Here is a 21908-nt window from a genome sequence, read left to right on the forward strand (position 1 = left end):
CAGTGCCTGGCACACATGTTTATTAAACAAAACCGAACCACTAGCACTATCTCTTCCTTTCCTCTAAGCCATTTAATGTGCAAAGGCCAAAGAGCAGTAAAGTCTTATTTTCATGACAACACTGTCTTCACTGCATTGCTACCTTTATCCAACGAAGGATAAAGGTGATGCTGCTCTGAAGGACATTTACCAGATTTTCATAGGTTTTCAAAGTTGAGCATCTGCGTCTTCATTAGAAAAGGAAAGGCGTCAACCACAGCACATTTCAACTCCCATCCATTCCTGAAAGTAAATGGAAACTTTTAGGATAAAAGCCTTAAATTATGAAGCTAAATACTGGCTTTTCAAAAGAAAAATTCTGTAATGAAATAACCCTATTGAGATAAATGATATTATATTATAATATTCTTACCATGGTTCTGAATATGTGACTATAAAGGGCTGTGTGTTTTCACCTAGATTTTCACATTGTTTGCACTTTCTCTAAATGAGAACTATGTGAATATTTCTGCCCCTTTATTCCTGCACCACGGACTAGGAATCAGAGTCACTCCAATCATCTTTTTTAGAGATCACCTAAAACCAGACTTAAACGAACAGGGTAACTTAGCTTAATTTTCAGAATTCCAAATTCTCAGTTTAGTCGGCTCTCTTCCATAGAATTATTTTCTTTTCCTTAGGAAACATCACATTGCACATCAGGTTATTAGAGATAAAGCCAGGTGACTAGAGATAAGCCCAGCAGGAGATGGGGCGGTAGACAGTCTGCCCTCAGTCTTTCCTGCCCTGACTCTACAGCCCTCTCCTGACCCCTGGCCTAGGTTAAACAGGGGCTCCTTGGAGAAAGTAAAAAAATGTGAATCATGAATATTCACATATTCAGTAGAGAGAAAATCTAAAGCAATAGCAAAGGCAGGGGGGTTCTCCTTTGCTTATCTCCCTCCCCATACTCTCCATGGCTGAGTTATATTTAATTGAAGCGTAATTTCAATGATATAATTTAAGATGTGATAGCTGGTATTACTTCAACCAGTAACATGATTTGCTGTCCTGGTGGCTGCCTCTGTGGAGTCAGGGGCCAGTGGAACACTGCCTTTTTTCCCCCTTTCCTAGGCTTGACCACACCCCCCAATTTAAGGAGGCCGCTCTATTAGAAACATTATGGTCTTTGCATCCTCTTTAGCCTCCGAGCAGAGGATTCCAGCAGGTAGTTGGAAAGAGACCACAGACACTGAGGGAAGCTCACTCAGGACCTATTCTTCATCCAGTCTCTCCGGCAAAGTAGTAAGTGGGGTGTGAGCTTCTGCCTAAAAACTTTGCAGTCCATTTTCCTCTTCCTTTTTTATTTTTATTTTTTTTTTATTTGGTGGAATTAACCGGTAAATTGATAGGGACTTTCAGGATATAAGCGGCTTTCTCTTTCTCTTCACATTTTCCCCTTTATTTTCCATTCAATTGTTTAATAACCATTTTCAAAAATTCTTCCTAACCTGGTTGAAATAGTCTGAAATCAAGACCGTTTCTCTCTTTTCCCTGTTTTATAAGAGCAAAATCATGCACGTTTTAGACACTCGCCGAGTACTTGTCAGAAACGGAATTTTCTTCACAGATTGGAGCATTTCCAAAGAAATAAAGCTGTAGTTCAATGTAGACATTTCTTTCCTTTTTTCTCCTTCACTCTTAGTGAGCCATTGTTTTATTTTCTAATTTTTTAAAAAAAAATTTATTTTAAGCCCAGCAGCTTAATAAATTGCGTTTATCTTGAGGAAATCGCTATAGGTTTGTTTTGCAACTCAAACTTGCGTTTTTGGTGTTTTTCCCTGTCTTGTGACATACAGTTTTCCAGGGGACTGTATCTGAGGCAGGGAGATTCTGAAAGTCAAGGAGGGTATTTTTTACCTCCACTGCAGAGCTTGAATCCAGGGCAGAGCTATGGACAAGGGAGTGTGGATGGCCGCTCTCCTCCATTGGTGCTTCTATATCTGGCAACTTCATTTTGTTGGGGGCTTTTTATCTGCTATTAAAACATCTCTGTTACCCCCTATTAAAATTGCATTTCATGTAGCTGAACTATTTAGAAGATGCTGGGTTACCAAGATCAAGGCATTTGATTGTAGGTTTTCCTTATTACCTTTTGGGTAAGATTTCTTTTTTTTTAAATCACAAGGCCATTTTCCCTCCTACTTCATACCATTACTGTGCAATTGAAAAGAGAGATATTTGTTAAACAACAGGAAATCCAAGTTCTAAAACACTAACTCTGGCAGCTCCATTTGATTTGTAAAATGCCTGGCACTCTGACTCTTTCAACAATTGTGGTTCTGGATGGTACCGCCTTCTTTTTATCTAAAATAAAGAGAAACCCCTTTGCTTCTACAGGCATGGGCCGGGCAGGGAGGGTGCTGGGTGGCCGCTATCACTGTGGAGATTCTTCCTTACCTGTTGTTTCTGAACGGAGGGGAAGGAGAGCTAATGATTAATGTCTGCAAAGTGCTTTGAAGATGAAAAGACCTTTTCATGTGTTCAGCATTGTAGTTATTAATATTAATATTTGAAGAAGCATGCTGCTTCTAATTGTAAATCAACAACTCCCATCCTTGCCAACTGAGTAGTGAAAAAACAAACAGTGAAGGCAGCCAGGCAGCCTCTTCCGTCCTGGTTCCGCCACTGAGGATGTGGGAAGTCGAGGGTCTGACTACAGAGAGGGCATCTTTGCCTCACCAGCTCCTTACGCGAAGTGCTTTTTGGTTAGAGGTGCCTGGAGGTCAAAGAGTAGAGCCTGGGTAACAGGGCGTAACCCTTCAACATCTGGTCGGCTGTGACCTTGGAGAACAGGTTGAGAGCATGGATCTGGGCCAGTTCCCTGCCTCAGATGATAATGGAGTTCAAAGGCGACAGGGGTCAGAACTGGCACCAGCACTGGCTTGGGTTCTGTTAGAGATTGGCTTTGGAACTGAGAACAAGTTATTTGACATGACTGTGCTTTATTTTCTTCACCTTTAAAGTGTGGATAACAAAAGAAAATGTGGGTAACGATTTGTGCTCCACCTGTTTCACCGTGATGAGAGAATAGAAGTGAATAGCATAGGACTTTGAAGAATAAAAGCAGTGCCAATCAGGTGGAGGGACAGTCTGAAGTAACACTGTAACAGATTGGGTGTGTGAGTGCAGGTCCCCAGGGAGGGCAAGTCAGAGGGGAAACAAATAGTTAGCGGGGCCACCTCCCTGCTTCACTGATTGCCTCAAAGTGTTGCCTGATTTCTTGTTGATAATTCAAGTTCTGCTGTTCCTCATGGTTTTATTGATTGGTGAACAGATCTGTTTTCCACAGCAATTTTCCTTCTCTAATTACCCACTCAAAACTTCCATTTCTGCTTTAACCAGCAGAAGGGAGCTGGGGCATCCTTTCTCGCCCGTCCTGTCCTCCCCCTCCTCCACCCCCCCTTCTTTATGGAAATTAAAATGTACTTAGTATTTGAGCGAAATAAATGTGGACAGCAAGTTAGTGGCAGTTGAGGGGAATCTTGTGAGTTCTTTCAATCCTGGGCTAGCTTAGATATGCAGACAACTCATTTTTGCCCCTTCATCTCCTTTGTCTTTGCTCTACTGAAAATGTAACTTTGGTGAACTTGGCCTTTTAATCTAGATGATTCTCTGGACATAGTACCTGGTCTTTTCCACTTTACCCAAAGAAGTATAATCATCCCTGAAATTTATTGAGGACTTGGTATGTTTCGGGGCCCTTGGTGCTCTGCACGGGCTGCTTCTTTAATTTGCAATGAAGTCTGAGGTGGGTGATCTTGTTATCCTCATTTAGCAGATGAGAATGCTGAGGCTTGTGCTATGAACCACTTGGTTGGTGGTGGGACATGATTAGAACCAAAGCCATGTGGGTCCACAGCTGCAGCTGGAGTCATATCTCATAGGAACCTCAGTAGCTTTGAGGCACTTACACACAGTTAGGCTATATTTTTCTGCTTAGACTGATGGCTTGCTTATCTGGGAGAAGACTGCGGCTTAGGCCAATTTTCCAAAGAGGAATCTGTGGGTTAATGATTCATTGTTAGGAAGACACTGACTCTGAAGAAAGGCTGCGAGGTCTAGTTGACGGGATTAGTAAATCTCTTCCTCAACCCCTCTTGGGACAAACTTTGATTGAATTTCACTCCTGTGCCCAGCCTTGTGTGGGGTGCTGTGACAGTCACAGAAGGAGATATAGATGTTTCATTTAAAAAAAATCAACACAATTTGTTTTAGGAGGCAAGATTTTATCTGAAAAGAGACTAAAAATGAAGATAATATAATTAAGTGATGTGATACAGTATATGAATGCTTTGGGAGAGCAGATGGAAAAAAAATGTTACCTAGAGCAGTGAGGGAAGGATATTTTTTGATCAATTTTGCTCCTTAGACAGGAGGGTAGGTTTGATATTCCTGCTTCCAGAACGCAGAGGGGACAGTTTGGATAGTACTTACTAGGATGAAGTCAAGCAGCAAACTTTTAGTGAAGATGTCAAGAAAATAGTCTCAATGAGAGAAATGCAATCTGTAAATTTTCAAGAGGTGTGGAAAAGGAGAAACCCCCAGGATTTTAATCTTCTGTGCATTTAAAAAAATGTGTTAACTTTTCATTTGGAAATAATTTTAGGTGCATAAAGCCTGACGAAACGTAGTACAAAGAATTTCCAAAAGATTTAAGCCCCTTAAAATTGTGAAAAATATAGTGCCTTTTGGTGCCTCCAGTGATCCTTAATCCAAAAGGTTTCCTCTCGGTGGGGAGAGGAACAGCGATGCCAGTTTCCTGACATTAGAGGTGAAGTAACTCAAACCCTGGCTCCTTAGGAAAGGCAGGAAGCCTTGTCAGATGCAGCCATCACCTGGCACGTGGCTTGAGAGGTGGGCACCGGGTCCTAAGCTGCATATTCTCCCTGGCCGTGCTTGTGTTGCAGCTAAGATAAAAATCAAACCTCTGCTCAGTGTGTGGCCCAGATTTGTGTTGCCCATTCCTCTGTGGGCTGCCTTCCAAACACCTTCTTGTTATAACCACTCATGAATTTAACCAAGTGAGTCCAGACACTGCCTTGCTACCAAAATGAAGTCTCCTGAATAGCAGCATCAGCATCTCGGGATCCTGTTGGAAATACAGCCCGTCAGGCTGTACCTCAGACCTGCTGGACCAGGCTCTGCCTTGGAATCTGATTCTCAGGTAATTCCTAGGTGATTCCTATGCAAATCAGTTGGGGAAGGACTGTTTTAAAGAAAAAGGAAAAACAACCAAAAAAAAAAAAATTAAAAAAAAAACCCGAACAACCAAAGACTCTTGCAATATTTTCTGGAGCAGCTTACAACTTCCGTATACTTATAGCTAGTTGCCAAAGTGTTACTTCACAAAAGATTCACATTTCTATCGAAAAGATACTGGTTTAACTCAGGAAGCTGCCAATATTTCCCCATGTGTGCCATGCAGTCTTTCAGTGAGTTTGTTCCTCACAGCAAGAAAGATGCTTACTTCTTGGTTTTATGCATAACAATGGTACAAACAGACAGCCATTCTACAGAAATTGTGGCGCTTTTCTCCTGTGACATTCTTGACTCAGGCTACTCAATCTATGGTTACGGAAGGGAATCCTTTTTTGATTATTTAAATGCCAGTCTTTTAGAAAAACAGATAAGGGATATAGGACATCTGGGTTCTGGCTTTAATATCTGAATAAATAACCTCTGCCACTTTGGGAGGTAAAAATAATAATGAATAACAACCACTATTACTATTAATTAGTCAATGCTTACTAATGCCAGGCACTATGATAAAATAGCAGTAATAATAATAACCATTATTTATCACCCATTCTTTCATGTGTAAAGTAATAGGCAAAGGTTTTATTTTATATAATCCTCCTGAATAATCCTGAAACGGTTGGCATCATTATCTCTATTTTACAGTTGAGGAAATTAAGACTTTACAAGATACAGAAATTTGCCCGTGACCCACACTCAGTAAGGAGCTCCTGGTCAAGCCATAGTCTGTCACCCAGAGTTCTTTATCATGCCACTAAACACTTAACCTCCCTAGGCTCAATTCATTCAAATAGAAAATGGGCAGATTGGATGAGATTTTTCCAACTCCAAAATTCATTGACTTTACAAAATCCCACTTTATATAAGAATGCCAGGAAGCTGTTTAGCACTGTACTGAGAAATTTGAAACTTACACTTTGGGCAACAGAACAAATGAAACCCCACCGTGAAAAATAACCATCAGACATAGTCCAAGAAGTTGCTCGCTGGATTTGAGAGATTTAAGGCAGCTGGTGTGCTGTAGTTCAGTGTTAAAGAGCATTATTAAAAATCTCCCGGCACTGCTCATTGTTCCCTCAATAGCTATCTCTGTATTTATGGCATCTCTCAGTGCTGTTGAGAGCTTCTTAAGAGCCAGAACCATATCTAAATTCTAGATGATATCTGACATAGCTCCACACGCTGTAAGTTGAAAAGTAATTCTTTAAACGTCTAGGCTCCTTAGGGATTTCTTTGGCAACCACCTTGGGGTTAGAGTTGACATTTTAACTTGCAGCTCTTCTCTGGGTTCGACGTGGCCAAGAATCTCATATACTATGACCTCTGCTATAGCCGTTCTCGTGAAGCCAAGATGCTTCACATTGTTCCTCCAACTTACTCTTTTCTGTTTCTAGTTTCTTACTAAATAGCAATTCCAGTTTTTTATACTATAACTTTAACTTTAATAATGTATTATTGTTAATTTTACTATCACTATTATTATTACAATTTAAAACTCAAGCATTGGGAGATTGGGATTGCCATATGTACATTACTAGTAAGAAAAAAAATATCAAATTGTACACTTTAAACATATGCAGTTTATTGTATGTCAATTGTATCTCAATAAAATTTCTAAAAACAAACAAACAAATAAACAAAAAACTCAAGCAATCATGCTTTTATATCTATACTACAAAAGCCCAAGCTTTTAGTGTGGTAGTCTGCCCTAAAGGATCTTTCAATTTCATCTCCACTTTCCCCACAATCCATTTACCTATTGGATTACTCCCTGTTCTCTAACCCACTGTTTTCTTCCTTCTGAGTTTTTGTGCATACCTCTAGCCACCTGTTCTGCAAGGCCCATTTCAGTGCCAACTTCTCTTGAAGTTTTCCTTTAACGTCCTTCCAGGAGTCACTCCTTGGTCTTTTATGTTCCCGTAATACATCACTCACGCCAGCATTGCTCAAACTTTAACATGCGTATAGGAGTCACATGGAGTGGAATGTGAGCTCTGCAGTTCCACCAGGTCCCAAGTGCTGTCCACACTGCTGCTCTGCGAGGACCCCACTGTTGAGTGGCAAGGTCTTAAAATTTTTCTCATCTCATCAACTAGAAAAACAACTGTATAAAGAAGAAAAGTGAGTAATTCTCACCTTTGTAATTACCATAGCACCCAGTATAGGGTTGTGTAGCTGTTCAACACTAGCTAGCTCGATAAAAATCCCAATTTTTTATTCAGTTATTTATGGACTGCCTACTATGTGCGTGGCTCTGGAGTACATCTGAAGGGCAGTGGTGGTTATTTGTTGAGTTTCATGATTCGATAGAGGATTTGAGGAATAGGATTTGAAGACAAGGCAGTGGCCACTTTTACTGTCAAACAGCTGATCGACTGTTACCTTTAGTTTTCCAGAAGATGTTCCCACACTAGAAAGAGCGGAGCGTTTGTTTCTGAAAAGTTTCAGCGACTAGGATTGGCACTGTGCTCGTAAAATTCCTGGACAGGTTTTAATGTAATCCCTTGATGCTTGTGACAGACAACACCATTCTGCCCGATGTAGACAGTGCCATTCCAGCAGAGTGATAGTGAGACATTTGTTTCCAGGAGGAGGAAACATAAAACAGTCTCCGAGGTGCTCTTATCCCCTGAGTGTTATGGTTTAGCAGATTAAAACCATCATATTCTCTGTCTCTTTCAGGAGATATTAGTGAGTGACTCTTGTAATACTATAATAACAGAAGTCCATTTTTAGTATTCTAAGAAAGGTTAGTTGAGTGATGTCAATTCATACAGGACCTGAAAGCACATGCTTAATTAAGAGGTGAGACTTGTTCAGAGAAATAGGAGATGGATATGAGTCATTTTCAAGCCTCTATTCAACTAAGAGTTGGGGGACTCGTTAGCAGTGAAGTCGGAGAGAAACAAGACTGACGTGTTCAGTAATCTGTGAGTTGATGCTTCATGAACTTGGTGGAAGAGTTGGTGAATTGAATTTAAGACGCAGAAGCCAATAGCACATGGATCAGAACATGGCCTCTGTGGGTGGGTGCTGACTCCTTGAAATGAGCAGGCATGTTTACTGCCACCATGTTGGAATACTCAGTCAAGAAAATGAGGTTCTTATAGAGTTAGGAATGAGAGAGAAGCCATCTTCTGTTGTGTTTACCAATTTGTTTTCTACTCATGGTAACCACAGAGTTTCCTTGGGGGACTGCAGATTGTTGAGTATCTACATCTGCTTACATTTGAGTTCTTGGAGAGCTGGACTTGGTAGCTTTTGTTACACTGCTGGGTCATGGGAGCGATCTTCTTAAATGATTTAAAAATACAAATAGACTACTTATGAGCATTAGCAAGAAAATAATGGGAGACGATAGACTCATCAATGGGGTATGTCCATTAGTTTAGAGAAAAATATGATTCTACTTGCAGTTAACATTAAAGAAACCTAACCTCAGGGTTGCATATGGACGCATGTCATCACAGGTAATATCCCCTCCCCCCCCCCTTTTTTTTTGTCCCAGAGATATCTTCACTGTCTTGGATATTCTGAAGCACTGAGACATAACTCTTGCACATACTAACTATTCATGTACAGGTCTTTCCTTCATTTACTCAACAAGTGCATTGCACATCTACCATGTGTCAGCTAAAAAGACACAGTCTCTACTCTCTAGTAACTCCTGATGTAGAAGCAGAGGCAGAGATGCAGGAAGTACTCTGAACTTTGGTGGGTACACTGTGAAGGTGAATCCCTTGCTGGAGGATGGAGAATGTCCATCTAACTGACCAGAAGGTTTAGGGAAAGCCCCTGAAAGAGGTAACACTCAGTCTTTGTCTTTAAAAACAGATTTATACGGCATTCAGAAAGAAGAAGTTCAGACTCTTTCCACTGCACATCAAACATGTTGCCTCGGTGACATGGGTGACAGTGTTGTCTTTAGTATGGCAAAGATGCTGTCATTTGGGGAAAGTGTCCTTTGAATGGCTAGTCCTATTGGAAGACAAATTCTTTTTCTCCTGCATTCCAGGCCAAAAGGGTATGCTTTGAATGTAAATTTATGGGAACCCTAAATTGTTGATATTAGGAGAAACCTTCATTGCAATCTATTTTAATTATGCACAAGTTACAAAGAGGAAAAAACCGCATCATCTATATCTTCTGTGACAGCTTTATTGCATTTTTGTATTCCCCATGTGCAGTCTTCATACCCAGGATATGTTATAGCCATAATTCTCAAACTATAAGGCTAACCCAAAGACGAGAGGGCAAGGTCAAATTTAAATCACAATGGGTTTGTTGGTGGCACTATAATTTTGGCTTCTCTGTTATGGAAGGCACTTTGTCCATATGTATTCAAATATAGAAGCTACACTGTACACACTCTTTGTCCCCAAAATACCACTTTTAGGCATTTAATGGGAATAGGAAATATTTTAGGAACTTTTATAATAACAAGCAGTTGGGGACAAATAAATTTTACAGTAATGAGAGGCTCATTAAGAAAAGTCTGATGCATACATGCAATACAATTCTCGACAGCTGTGTACTTTAGGATGTAGAACTGTATTTATTGACAAAAAAAATCCATAGAATTCCGTCAAATGGCAGTGAACAAAGCAGATTGCAAAACAGCATGTAGCGAATAGTATGGTGAAGGTAAAATTATGATTATGTGTATATGTTATAGCTATATTTGTATGGACACATGAAAAAAATACTCTGCAGAATGTTGAACAAAGTATTACTACAATTATCTCCAGATGGTAGAATTTCAGGTGATTTTGACATTCATGTTAGACTTTTCTGTATTTTTCTTGTAATTTTTTCAAATTTTTTCAAATATGTATATAGTCTTTCTTTGAAGAGCATATAACTGCAATGAAAACCCCTTAAGTGATGTCACAGTTATCACCTAGACATGTAGTCAAGCAGGGGCAGGGTTGATGGGAACTGGATTCAGCTTCCACTAAGCCTAGTCTCTCTGAGGTTCCCTGCTCTTCTGCTGCCTTGACCTGAAACACTCCTCCAAGTCCCCCACCTCCCTTCCTTCTGCGTGTCACCCAACCCACCCCTGGAGAGACCTGAATGGAAGGAAGTGTCAGCCTGCAGATCCTGGCCCGGGTCCTGGGCTTGTTGGGGATAGGAGTCTCCAGAGGCCGTCACATGCTTTAGGAAGAATCGAGCTCTCCCCAGAGTCCCAAAGTGCTTTATTGGATGCGAGACGCCCATGTAAACCAAACTGCTATCTTTTTTCCCTCTGCACGGTTTGCCCATTTTTATCCTGAAAGTCCAAGATGGTGAGGATGGACAGGAGAGGTGGCAGGTGGGCCATTGTAGCTCTCAGATTGACCCGAGTCTTCCCCACCCCCCCATAGAAAAAAAAGAGGCTTAAGTGAGTTAACGTGTCTGTACAAGTTTTCTTTTAAAAAAAAAAAAAAGTTTCTTTATTTTTCTTTATTGCCCGTGTTGGATCTTTGTTGCTGCATGCGGGCTTTCTCTAGCTGCGGCAAGTGGAGGCTACTCTTTGCGTGGGCTTCTCATTGCAGTGGCTTCTCTTGTTGCAGAGCACAGACTCTAGGCGTGCAGGCTTCAGTAGTTCCAGCACATGGGCTCAGCAGTTGTGGCTCGAGGGCTCTAGAGCGCAGGCTCAGTAGTTGTGGCGCACGGGCTTAGTTGCTCCTCAGAATGTGGGATCTTCCCGGACCAGGGCTTGAACCCGTGTCCCCTGCATTGGCAGGCGGATTCTTAACCACTGCACCACCAGAGAAGTCCCTGTACAAGTTTTCTCACTTACATTTCCATATTCAACAATTATTTGAGTGCCAGCTGCCTATCAACACTAGTCTAGGATCTAGAGATACAGAGTGAAGAAATAGACTAAATTTTGCTCTTGATGGACTTAAATTCTAGTGGAGTGGGAGTCAGGGAGACAGAAGGAAGCGGCTGAGTGTCAGAGCAGGAACAGGATGCTGCTGTTTATACCGGGTGTTGGAGAGGCTTTTGGATGAGGCGACATTAAATGGCTAGTGAGTAAAGTGAAAGAGTTCTCACTTAGAAATGGATCATGAAACAAATGTATTGTTTCCAGTGGATCTCCATCTGGATCTGCAATCTATTCAGAGTCTCTGATTTGAGAATCAAACACATTTACTTCTGATCTATCGCTTGCATTTTCAGATTTGTGAGACCAATTTATTTGTTCATTCATTCATTCACTAATTAAAAAAAAAAAGAATTGTATGATACCCCACAGTCTGTCTTACATTCTGCAGATGCAAAGATGAAGAAGGCACAGTGTCTGCTTTCAAGTAGCTCTGAGTTTAGTGGGAGTGGCGGGTAGAAATAGGCATTTATAAAACAGTACGTTGGCACAGTGATGGAAGCACACGTGGGGAACACAGAGAAGGGACAGCCAACCCAGGCTGGGGTGAACAGCAGTTCAGGAAGGGTTCCTGGTGGCTCTAACTTCTGCGATAAGCCTAAAAGCTTTAGGAGAAGGGGTTAGTTAGTCTTGAGGAGCAGGAGGGTAGGCAGGCATTTCTATCAGAGGTGATCACAGGAGGAGGGTAGGGACATGAGAAATAGCACTAAGTGCCTAAGAAAGCAACAGAGTTCGGGACTTCCCTGTGGCGCAGTGGTTAAGAATCTGCCCCCTAGTTCAGGGAACACGGGTTCGAGCCCTGGTCCGGGAAGATCCCACATGCTGCAGAGCAACGAAATCCGTGAGCCACAGCTACTGAGCCCATGTGCCACAACTACTGAAGACCCTGTGCCTAGAGCCCATGCTCTGCAACAAGAGAAGCCACCACAATGAGAAGCCCGTGCACCACAACAAAGAGTAGACCCCGCTTGCCACAACTAGAGAAAGCCTGCCCATAGCAGCAGAGCCCAATGCAGCCAATAAATAAATAGATAAATAAATAAGTAAATTTATTACAAAAAAAAAGAAAACAACACAGTTCATAGTTAGAGGAGGGTGGTGGGGTGTTGAGGGATGGGGCTACAGTGCTCCACGTGGGTCCTGGAGGCCAGGGTGGCCGCAGCTGGGAGCCCAGCTGCCTCCTGAGCACAGCTCACTGCAAACACCTTGACTTTGCTGCTCCGGCACTGCTGGTCCCATTCAAGGAAATGAACTCAGCTTGTCACGGTGCTCTGTTACGAAGAGTTCAAACCATTTCTGCATTCAGACAAGCCTACAGATGCTTCTAGGCTGGGGAGTAAATCTGAACTCACACAGTTGTTTTGTGTTTAGGCATAAACGTTTATAATGCCAAGACAAAAAAGCTGGTCCAGCCGATGTCCAAATAGCTGTCATGTGGGAGGGAATTCTCGGCCAACACGTCAAAAAAAAATTTTTTTTTTTTTACCCCAAAAAGTTCTTGTGCTTTTTCTGAAAGGGTTTTTACATCTACAGCAGCTGGTCTGTGTCACCATCTACAAGTGGAAACAGGGCGGGTTCTTTTTTTCTTTCTCCAAAAATTAATGAGGCTGTCATCCATTTCTGTCCCAGAGTTATTTCCTGAGATGAGAGCCCTCGAGCCAGCGCCCTGGCAACTCCCTCTTTCCAGCTTCCTCCGTGGGCAGAAGGCTTTTCCCGAGGGAAGTGTCAGTCACAGCGCACGAAGCTTCGAGAATTCAGCCCAGCTCAGGATGGACCATATGTGGGGCCACGAGGTTTCTCAGTCACTCTGTCCATCGGAAGGAGCCAACATGTTTCCACTAAACCTTTTTCCCAGCTATGTAGAGGGTTGTTGGGAGGAGGAGGAATCCTCTTGGTGCCTTCGAGCTGGGCTTCAGGACAAAGCTGACAGTTCCAAAAGTGCTCTCTTTTACAAATGTATACGTTTAGCAGGAATTCAGAAGGGTAGAGGTCTGCTGCTGCTCATGGGAGTCTAGGGATGATTCGTAGGGTCGTGTGGTCACACGTCGCACTGTGCAATCTTCCATGGTTTCCTACTCCACAGCCTTCAGCAGAACTGACTGCTTACTTTTTTCCCCCATAATGTTGGTAAACTCATTACTTTCTATTATACTTCTATGTGAGCCTATGTTTTCCACTGCCTGCAGATGGAGATCTGTCTTTCTCAGCTTTGTCCCGAGGCTGATAGAACATAAGGTCCACGAGGTCAGGGGTCTTTGTTTACCTATGTGTCTCCAGCACCCAGAACAGTGCCTGGCACACAGCAGGTGCAGGGTAATTATTTACTGAATGATTAATGGTTCCTGGCAAAGGAAGCCTTCAATGTGCCTGTTGAATAAATAATTGAGGTCTGTGATGACTCAGGGGACCTGGGGGGCTTTTTGGAGGAAATCGGAGAGTTGGATGGGTTGCACAAAGCAGCACTCCCTGCACCTGGACATTTCCCAAAGGTTTAGGTTGCCCCACAGGGCCCTGGAGTGATGAGCAACTTTCCCCTAAGGAATCAGATCTTGGTTAAGCCATTCTCAGTATGACACAATTTACATTGTCAGCTTTTAACTCTCATCTATGAGTAGATCCAAAACTGTGATATGCAGGTAGAGGTGTGAATGATGACTCACTAGGACTTTGAAATCTGGTTTTAAGACAAAAAGCAGGAATGCTTCTGTACAATATATGGGCGGTGTCCACGCTGACCTGTCGTAGGCTCCTTCTTCTTACTCCAGGCCCTCTGCCCAGTGCAGAGTCTGATACACTTGGTAGCTGCTCACTAGTTTTAGAAGCAAACACCAAATAGGGGACCACGGCTCCAGATGGGAACAGCGTCCGTGGACTAGGGTACTTTGATCTTTTTCTACGCTTCAGCTCTACCAACGGGGAGTTCTTCCTAGGGGCCATTTTTGGCAATCAAGTCCCAGAAAAACCAGAAAACGACATCTTAATGAATGTAGTTACGCTTAGTTATTTTACGTTTTTTAAAATTAATATTATTTTGACTGCATTCTACTTTGGGGAGAAAAGACATCATAAAAAGGTGATATTTTAGTTCAAAACAATAAGCACAGTTCTGGGATAAGTTACGCCTTCAGAAGACTTTTAACTTACTTCTGAACTGTTTGATGTTAATTGTTGTGTGATAGTAGCCCTTAGTAAGTGTAATTTCGTAGTTCAGAACTTTAATTATATTATGTTATTTATTTATTTATTCATTTTTGAAGTCTAACCTTTTTTTTTAATCCCACCCCAGCCACGCTGCGTGACACGTGAGATCTTAGTTCCTCAACCAGGGATCAAACCTGTGGCCCCTGCAGTGGAAGCATAGAGTCTTAACCACTGGACAACCAACTGCTAGGAAAGTCCATTAACTATGTTATTTAAATACATCTCGTATGAAAGAAGATATATATGCTCATTGTCTGTCAAGGTGTATCAGGATGGTGAACAAAGTTGCAAATTGAATATAAGACGTACAGTATTCTTTATATTTCTTGAAATGGGGTCAGTGGCTTTAATTGTTTGCAAGAATAAAGGAAAAGGACAAATACAAAGTGGAAAGTAGCTGAGTTGAAACCCAAATATCACTCCCTAACAATAGGAATTTGGCCTCTGAGTGACGTACCTAGGAATTTAATTTTCTAAATCATTCAAGAAAGACATTTTTAGTGTGTAATACTGAATTTATGAAAGTATGTGAACTAGTGTACCTTAGAGAACGTTTGAATCAACAGAGATGTTTACTATATAAACTATTTTCCTGATGCCCGACAGCTAGCTGGAAAATCCCTTCAGCCAGAACATTCCTCAAGCGTGATGGTCATTCAGACTTTGAATGGAGATAGTAGCTCTCAACAAGACTTGTTTAATAGCCCTTCTCCTTTTTTCAACAGGGGTAATGTTCACCTCCCCTTTCGGGGCTTCTCTCTGTTTATCTGTCTCGAGGTCCTAGTTGACGTGCCTCCTTGATGGAGGTTTTCCATCCCTCTTCTGTCCAATCCTTTCTTTATTTGGTCCTTCATCAGTTGATAAATGCCACTCTGTATAATGGAGGACCAGGCCTGACTGGGGGTGGAGGGAGGGAGATATATAGACTGGAATGTTACTAAAACACACACACAAGACCCATTCCTTACCCAGAAACCCTATAGAAGGTTTTTTGGTGGACTCTGCCAGCCTCCTGTCTGCATCAGGCACCGCCATCCAGACTACCTTGCAGGCAGGGGACTGGCTCTGTCTGGGGTCTGCCTTATTCTCCATGTGCTGGCAGTTGTCCACTTTGTTTTTTGAAGTTTTCATTTCTTTCTCTGTAACGCAAAGAAGTGAATGCCACGGTTCCTAAGGAGACCTGCTCCGAGCCCTCCTTTGGTTTCTGGTCCATGCATGTTCCGCACCCAGCAGCTCAGTGAATGCCTTTTCCCACGCAGGTGCTGACGGCGTGATGAGCTACTTTGTGGAGTCTGCAGTGAGCGGCCCTGCCCCCTACTCAGCGATGCGACCTGCGGTGGTGGTAAGTGGGACCCCCTTCCCTGCCCTCTCCTCTCCTCCCTTGGTTCCTGCTTTCTGATCTCTCCTAGACAGAAGCAGCCGGGAACCCAATTCCACAGTTGGAATCAGCTTTGTATCTTTTGGAAGATTGTGAGATTATCTGTCATTTTATCACCATATAAAGTAAAACATCCTAGACCGATGGATTTGCTGAGAAAGATTTTTGTGTTACAGAGAATATGACTCAAACCTGAGTAACGGTTAAAGCCAGGTGATTTTTCACAGCTCAGTTCATTTGGTGAAGATTTTTCACACATTGATGTACCTTAGACCTATTGTTAGCATAATTGAAATTATTTTTGTCCTCATACATAAAAGCTAAAATATACAAGCTTTCTAATCACAGAATTTGAAACTGGAAATAAAATGTGGCAAGCTGATAGGAAAAATTCCAGAGTCCAAGAATAAGAGGGGTAAAAGGAATTTTAAAATAGGGCTAGATAAAATGTTCTGCTCTTAGGGAAGAAGGCTTTCACCCAAGCTATGTGCTGATCAGTAGAAATATTCAGCTAAATTTCTTATAGATTTACTGTGTGAGAGATCCCATAATCCTGTCACTCATCAATTCCAACGTTGCATGAACTTTAATATTAGCAGATGAATCATTAACTGTTGATTCTAAATTCTGTGTGTTTCTGTATAAAGATAGCCATCATTAATGTTCATCTTTTTTTACTTACTCTGGAAATGGACAGATAAGTTTATTGTTAACCCTTCTAAATACATTATGGGTCTATATAGACACCAATCAACCATAGCTCTTTTTTGACAGCAAGCTTTGTCCAGTCTGAGGTTCCACAGAATTTTTAACACTAATACCCTTCAGTTTGCCATGACCTCTCACTGCAATTGTATGTCAAAAGATCTGATGTGTTTGAAGATTATTTTCTGTAGTATTGAAAAAATAATTACTTAAAAAGCTATTCTATGTTCAAGGAATGATTAACACATCTTTCTTCACTGGCTATTCTGTAACACATATTTTTAAGTGGCTTCTGTTTTCATATAAACACCGTTCACTATATTAAAAAAATAATCAGGAAAACATTTAGAGTACAATTTACATCAGAAATATGTTGAAAACACACACACACACACACACACACACACACACACACACACACAAGTCCAGAACAAAAGTCACTCCATTCTGCTTAGAAATTGCCAAGAGGCTTGCTAAGGTCCATAGGGCTGAAGCCCATTGCCAGGGAAAGTCTCCTTCTGCTTCTCACTCAAAGAGTATCATCTAAGGTCAGCACAAATGACACTAAAATTTTCTTAAAGATGATATTGTAGAGATTTGTTAAAATAAAGATATTGTGATTTCAGGGCAAACCTGTGCCATTGACTTGGAAAGGGAGATTTAAAAGCCAGCCTATGTTAATTCTTTTTGCCAGCATTGTTGTCCAATTAAACAAGTTTAATAACTCACTGGAAAAAGCAATGCCATGCAAATTCTTATTTATTTTAGGTGCTGAAATAAATTTTATTATGAGTATATTAAGTTATCCTAGACAGGGCATCTGGAAATTGTATGAGATTAAAAAAACTATAAAACAGTTCTAAGTGTGTATTTTCAACTAAAGACCCCACCACCAACTGAATACATTGGTATTTAATGCATTTTATGCATGGTTTCAAAACAAAGAACCAATTTATCCCCACTACCAATAGCCATATCTGAAAAACATTATCAATGTGTGGGATCCTTTTCACTATGATATTTCAAAGCTGCTTGGATAAAAGCAGAAGCTTAGGTAAGAGACCTGCCAAGTTATCGTTCTAGCACTTTCGCTCATAACTTCTCTCTGGACCTCATTCTCCATCCACTGGAACTGGTTAGGCAAACTTTCAGAACCATAGAGCAAGCAGATTGCTTCACCTATGTCCTTTTTAATTAAAAAAAATAGGTAAATAAAATTGATGAGGACAAGCTCAAGCTCAGTGAACCAGCTCCTACAGACAAGCTCCAACTTTAGGCTGGGCTATAATAACAGTCAAAGAATTTGTAAATTGTCTACAGAATATAACCTTGGGACATTGGTATGAGAGAAACTAGCAAACCTCACACTCCCAATCCCAATCTAAGATTCTGAGGAGGAGTAAACACAACTTTACTAACTTTCCCAGACAAGAACTTCAACGTCTCAGGCACCTGAGCCTTCTCAGTTCTGTTGGAGCCTCGTTGTTTAGTACTCAACCAGTGGTGCTTAATCCAAGCATCCAAGTCCTCTAGCCTGGTGCCCTGGTGTCTGTGTTATCTAGCCTGGGCCACCAAGAAGAGAAACGATCCCAGGTATGGGAAGTTTAAGGATGAAAGGAAAACCGTAAGAGCAGTGGGTATTTAATCTGGGGGTGATTTTGCCCCCAGGGGATACTTGGTGATATTTTTGGTTGTCAGAACTTGGGGGGTGGGGATACTACTGGCATCTAGAGGGTAGAGCAGGGATACAGCTCAGCGTCTTGCACTTCACAGTACAGTTCCCCACGACAAAGAAGTGTCCCACCTCATATGTCAGTAGTGCCCAGGTTGAAAAGCCCTGCCCTAGAACAGCCACAAGATCAGGTTTGAAGGCGGGGTGTACTATGTGTAACTACTTGTAATTATTGCCTTAGAAAAGGAAATCTTAAAAAAGAAAAAAGATGTGAGACTGTATTCATGTTATGAGGGGTTCTGCTCAGCAGGCTGCTTTAGTTGTCCAAGAAACAACCTTCTACACCAGGACACGAATATTTTCTAGGCTCTGAAGACTGCTAAGTCTCAGATTCCTTATTTGTGAGTTAGAGGTCATGTTAGTGTGGTTTGGTCATTTGGTGTACCAGGAGAAACCTTCAAATAATTACTGCAACCGTTGTAAAATTCATCTCATCCCTCGGGTACTGGCCACTGTACACAGACTCCCATTATCTGCCTCGAGGCCCTTTGCCAGAAGTAGGAGACAAGTTCTCCCCCTTCTAAGGTCAGCCTCTAGGGAGACCATCATGAAAGAAGTGATGTCACAGCTGGGGAGGTAGGGAAACGCCACTTCTGGAAGTTGTCTGGCCATTGTGTGGGAGGGGGTGACGTTTTCAGGTACTTATACGGGTTGTGTGTCAGGGACCCTTTCATCCAAGGGGAGGAAGCGCTCCTTCCTGTTATGCTGGCTTAGTGAACCCTCCGCGCGCCCTGGAAGTCCCTCGCAGCCCTGGTCCTCTCCTGCGTCATCCTCCCCTTCATGCCGCTGAGTCCACAGAGCTGGGGGAGGGCAGGAATGGGAGGATGGGCTGCCCCAGGTTTTGACCAAACATGTCCCTGTCCTTGGCAGCCTCACCAGCAAGGAAGATGTGGAGGTGGTCCTCGGGGATTGATGGCCCTCAGGCTACACATGAGCTTAGGAATCATGAACTGTTCAGAGGGAAGGAATATACGACTGCCCACTCACCTGCTCTCAGAGCTCAGGCCTTTGGGGATGTAGTGATATGCTGGGCACGTGACTGTCCAGAGTGCCAGACCGTGGAAGGCCCCGCGCCTTCCAGCCTGGGCGAGGCAGCTGTGGAACGCAGCCTGGCCACGTATCATGGAAGGCACTTAGGCTTTAGGGTTAGAAAGACCTGAGTTAAATTCTGGTCTGTTACTCTTCTTCAGCCATGTGACCTTGGGCAAATTACTTCCTCTGAACCTTTGTGTCCTCATCTATAAAATAAGCGCAGAGTATAACTTACCATATCAGGTCATTGTGATACCAGCCACAAATATGACCTCTGTTAATTCCCTTTCCCTGTGTTTACCATCTCTTTGCTGTTTTTCTCTGGACTGTCCGATCATATGAGATGGACACAGAGAGGGAGGAGTGGAGGTGATTCCACTGATTGTTGCCAGAACAAAATGGGGCTACGGGGCTCAGGATGGAGACGTTCTTATTGAGAAACCGCCTTTCTTCATCACTGCCCTGCACTAGAAATAGCTGCCCTGCCACCAGATCAAAGTTCTCTTGTAATGGGCTGGTGGTTTACAACCCCATTGTGTAAACAGACCTGGTTCTCTTATCTTGAGTAATTGCAGTTTAATTGGGCTTCCTTGGGAAGCAATTCCCTTCTTAGCCAGTGCTGTTCACACTCTTCACCTCCACCCCGCATGCCTTAGGACGTGTTCACAAGGGCGTCTTGCTGTCCCTGCACTTCCTGGGAATTTGGGAAGGGCTGGTGCTTATTTCTATGAAGCTAAGCTTACATGCCATTTCCTTCTTTCTGGGAATCCTGGAGAGCAATGGCTAAGGTATTCCAGGTTAGAGAAATGAGAATACACAAAAAGAGATTTAGAATGTAGATGGAAACTGGAAAAGAAATTTTTTTCTTGTTGCTTCGGGTGGTGATGGCTTTACCTCTGGAGAGGTTACTGAAACATTATGTTTAAGAAATGATCTATAGTCATAACTCTTAGAGGTAGTCAGAAAAAGTGAAGGAAAAAAGAAAAATGGTGTGTATTTTTCCAGCATCTTAGAAAGTGGAGATTTTCTAAGATTCTGGGTTCAGTCAGCACAAACTAGAGAGTTTCAGATCCAGACCATACATAACCTAGAGACCACTCCCAATATCAGGACATTAAGGTCCTAAGAGGTTAAATTAAGCTGCCCAAGCCTACAAGCTGGCAAAGGATGGAGTGGGGCCCGGATGTCCCAGCTCCTGTCTCAGGACACTCCTTACCATCAAGTGCATCTTGATCATTTTTTTAAGCTCTTTATTGGAATATAATTGCTTTACATTGTTGTGCCAGTTTTTGCTGTACAACAAAGTGAATCATCTGTATTTATACATATGTCCCCATATCCCCTCCCTCCCGCGACTCCCTCCCACCCTCCCTATTCCATGCCTCTAAGTCATCGCCCATCATCAAGTTGATCTCCCTGTTTTATGCAGCAGGTTCCTACTAGCTGTCTGTTTTGCATTTGGTAGTGTATATATGTTAATACTGTTATCTCGCTTCATCCCAGCTTCCCCTTCACCCCGCACCCCGAGTCCTCAAATCCATTCTCTACAACTGCATCTTTATTCTTGCCCCATCACTGGGTTCATCCGTATCATTTTTTTAGATTCCATATATATGAGTTAGCATACAGTATTTGTTTTTCTCTTTCCAGTTTACTTTGCTCTCATCTTGATCATTTTTAAGAAATGTGGGGATGGATAAGAATTTATGACAATTCATGCATCTGTAGGCTTTACTCATGGTGAATTGGCCTTCCCTGATTTAGGAAAATAAAACAGAACTCCATTTTGTAGAGCACTGAGCAAATCGAAATTCCTGCCCAGTTTTTTCACCATGGGAGGTTCTCCCAACCTCCTATCAGAGGCTCTGCGTCAACGTCATCCTCCATCTCCCTGCTTGGGGTGGATGCCTGAGGCTGGCACCCCACTGGGAGTCACTGGGAGTCTGAAAGCTTCCCCACTAAGTGAGTGGAAGCTGATGGGTAACATGTATCTCACCCCATATCTCTCAGCAATACAGTGTCAAGTCCAGGCACCCAGGACTGGGGCAGGTCCCACCGAGGACTCTCTTGAGTAGAGGGGGCTGTGGTCTCAGGCTGGCGTGAGGGGCAGCAGCCTTGGTCCCTGCCCCCTCCCCCAACTTGGTCTGCAGCCCCAGGGCAGGGGGCGTCTCAGGGTGGCCTCAGCTGTGGTCCACGTGGCCTGTATGGAAGCCAAGCACAGCTTTTCACGGAGAACAGCATCCGATATTCCCATCTCTGCTCTCTCTGTGCTTCACATTGTTTTTCCCTCTGAGAAACCTGCAGTGGTCCGGCCTGCCCTTTCGCCAAGGCCCAAGCCCATCACTCTTATTGTTTTAAAAAGAATTTCCTGGCCTTGAGTCTAAAATTAAATCGCCCTTTGAGAGTTTCCTATTTTGTCTGTTCCTGCCTCTCCTGTGGCTGCCCCACCCTCGCCCCCTCGCCCTTGGTGGGAGAGCTGAGGGGCGTTTTCCAGTTGCCTCCTTCCCTTCTCCGGGCCGCAGGACGCCTGTGCCCCCTTGAAGCAGAGGTGCCCCAGTGTTCTTCTGAAGGCCAGGTACAGTTTGCCCCAAACTCCTCCCCAGCATGGCCAAAAGCGATTCTCTGTGAATGAAAGGAGGTGCTAGCTGGTCCAGCGTCTTCTGAGGATGAGGAAGCTCAGACGCGACGAGAGG

The 21908-nt window shown here is 42.8% G+C and overlaps 1 protein-coding gene across 1 annotated transcript in view; it reads left to right on the forward strand.

Moving 5' to 3' along the window:
• Nucleotides 1-1209: 1209 nt before the first annotated feature.
• ETS1 (ETS proto-oncogene 1, transcription factor) overlaps nt 1210-21908 on the forward strand; it is a 127068-nt gene continuing 106369 nt past the window's right edge. Inside the window, exons 1-2 of the mRNA XM_057749321.1 lie at nt 1210-1284; nt 15628-15710. Coding sequence (XP_057605304.1) covers nt 15642-15710 — 69 coding nt within the window. The 5' untranslated portion in view covers nt 1210-1284; nt 15628-15641. The remainder of the gene's footprint in view (nt 1285-15627; nt 15711-21908) is intronic.

The sequence above is a fragment of the Hippopotamus amphibius genome, chromosome 9, assembly GCF_030028045.1.
Source record: "Hippopotamus amphibius kiboko isolate mHipAmp2 chromosome 9, mHipAmp2.hap2, whole genome shotgun sequence".
NCBI classification, from domain to species: Eukaryota; Metazoa; Chordata; class Mammalia; order Artiodactyla; family Hippopotamidae; genus Hippopotamus; species Hippopotamus amphibius.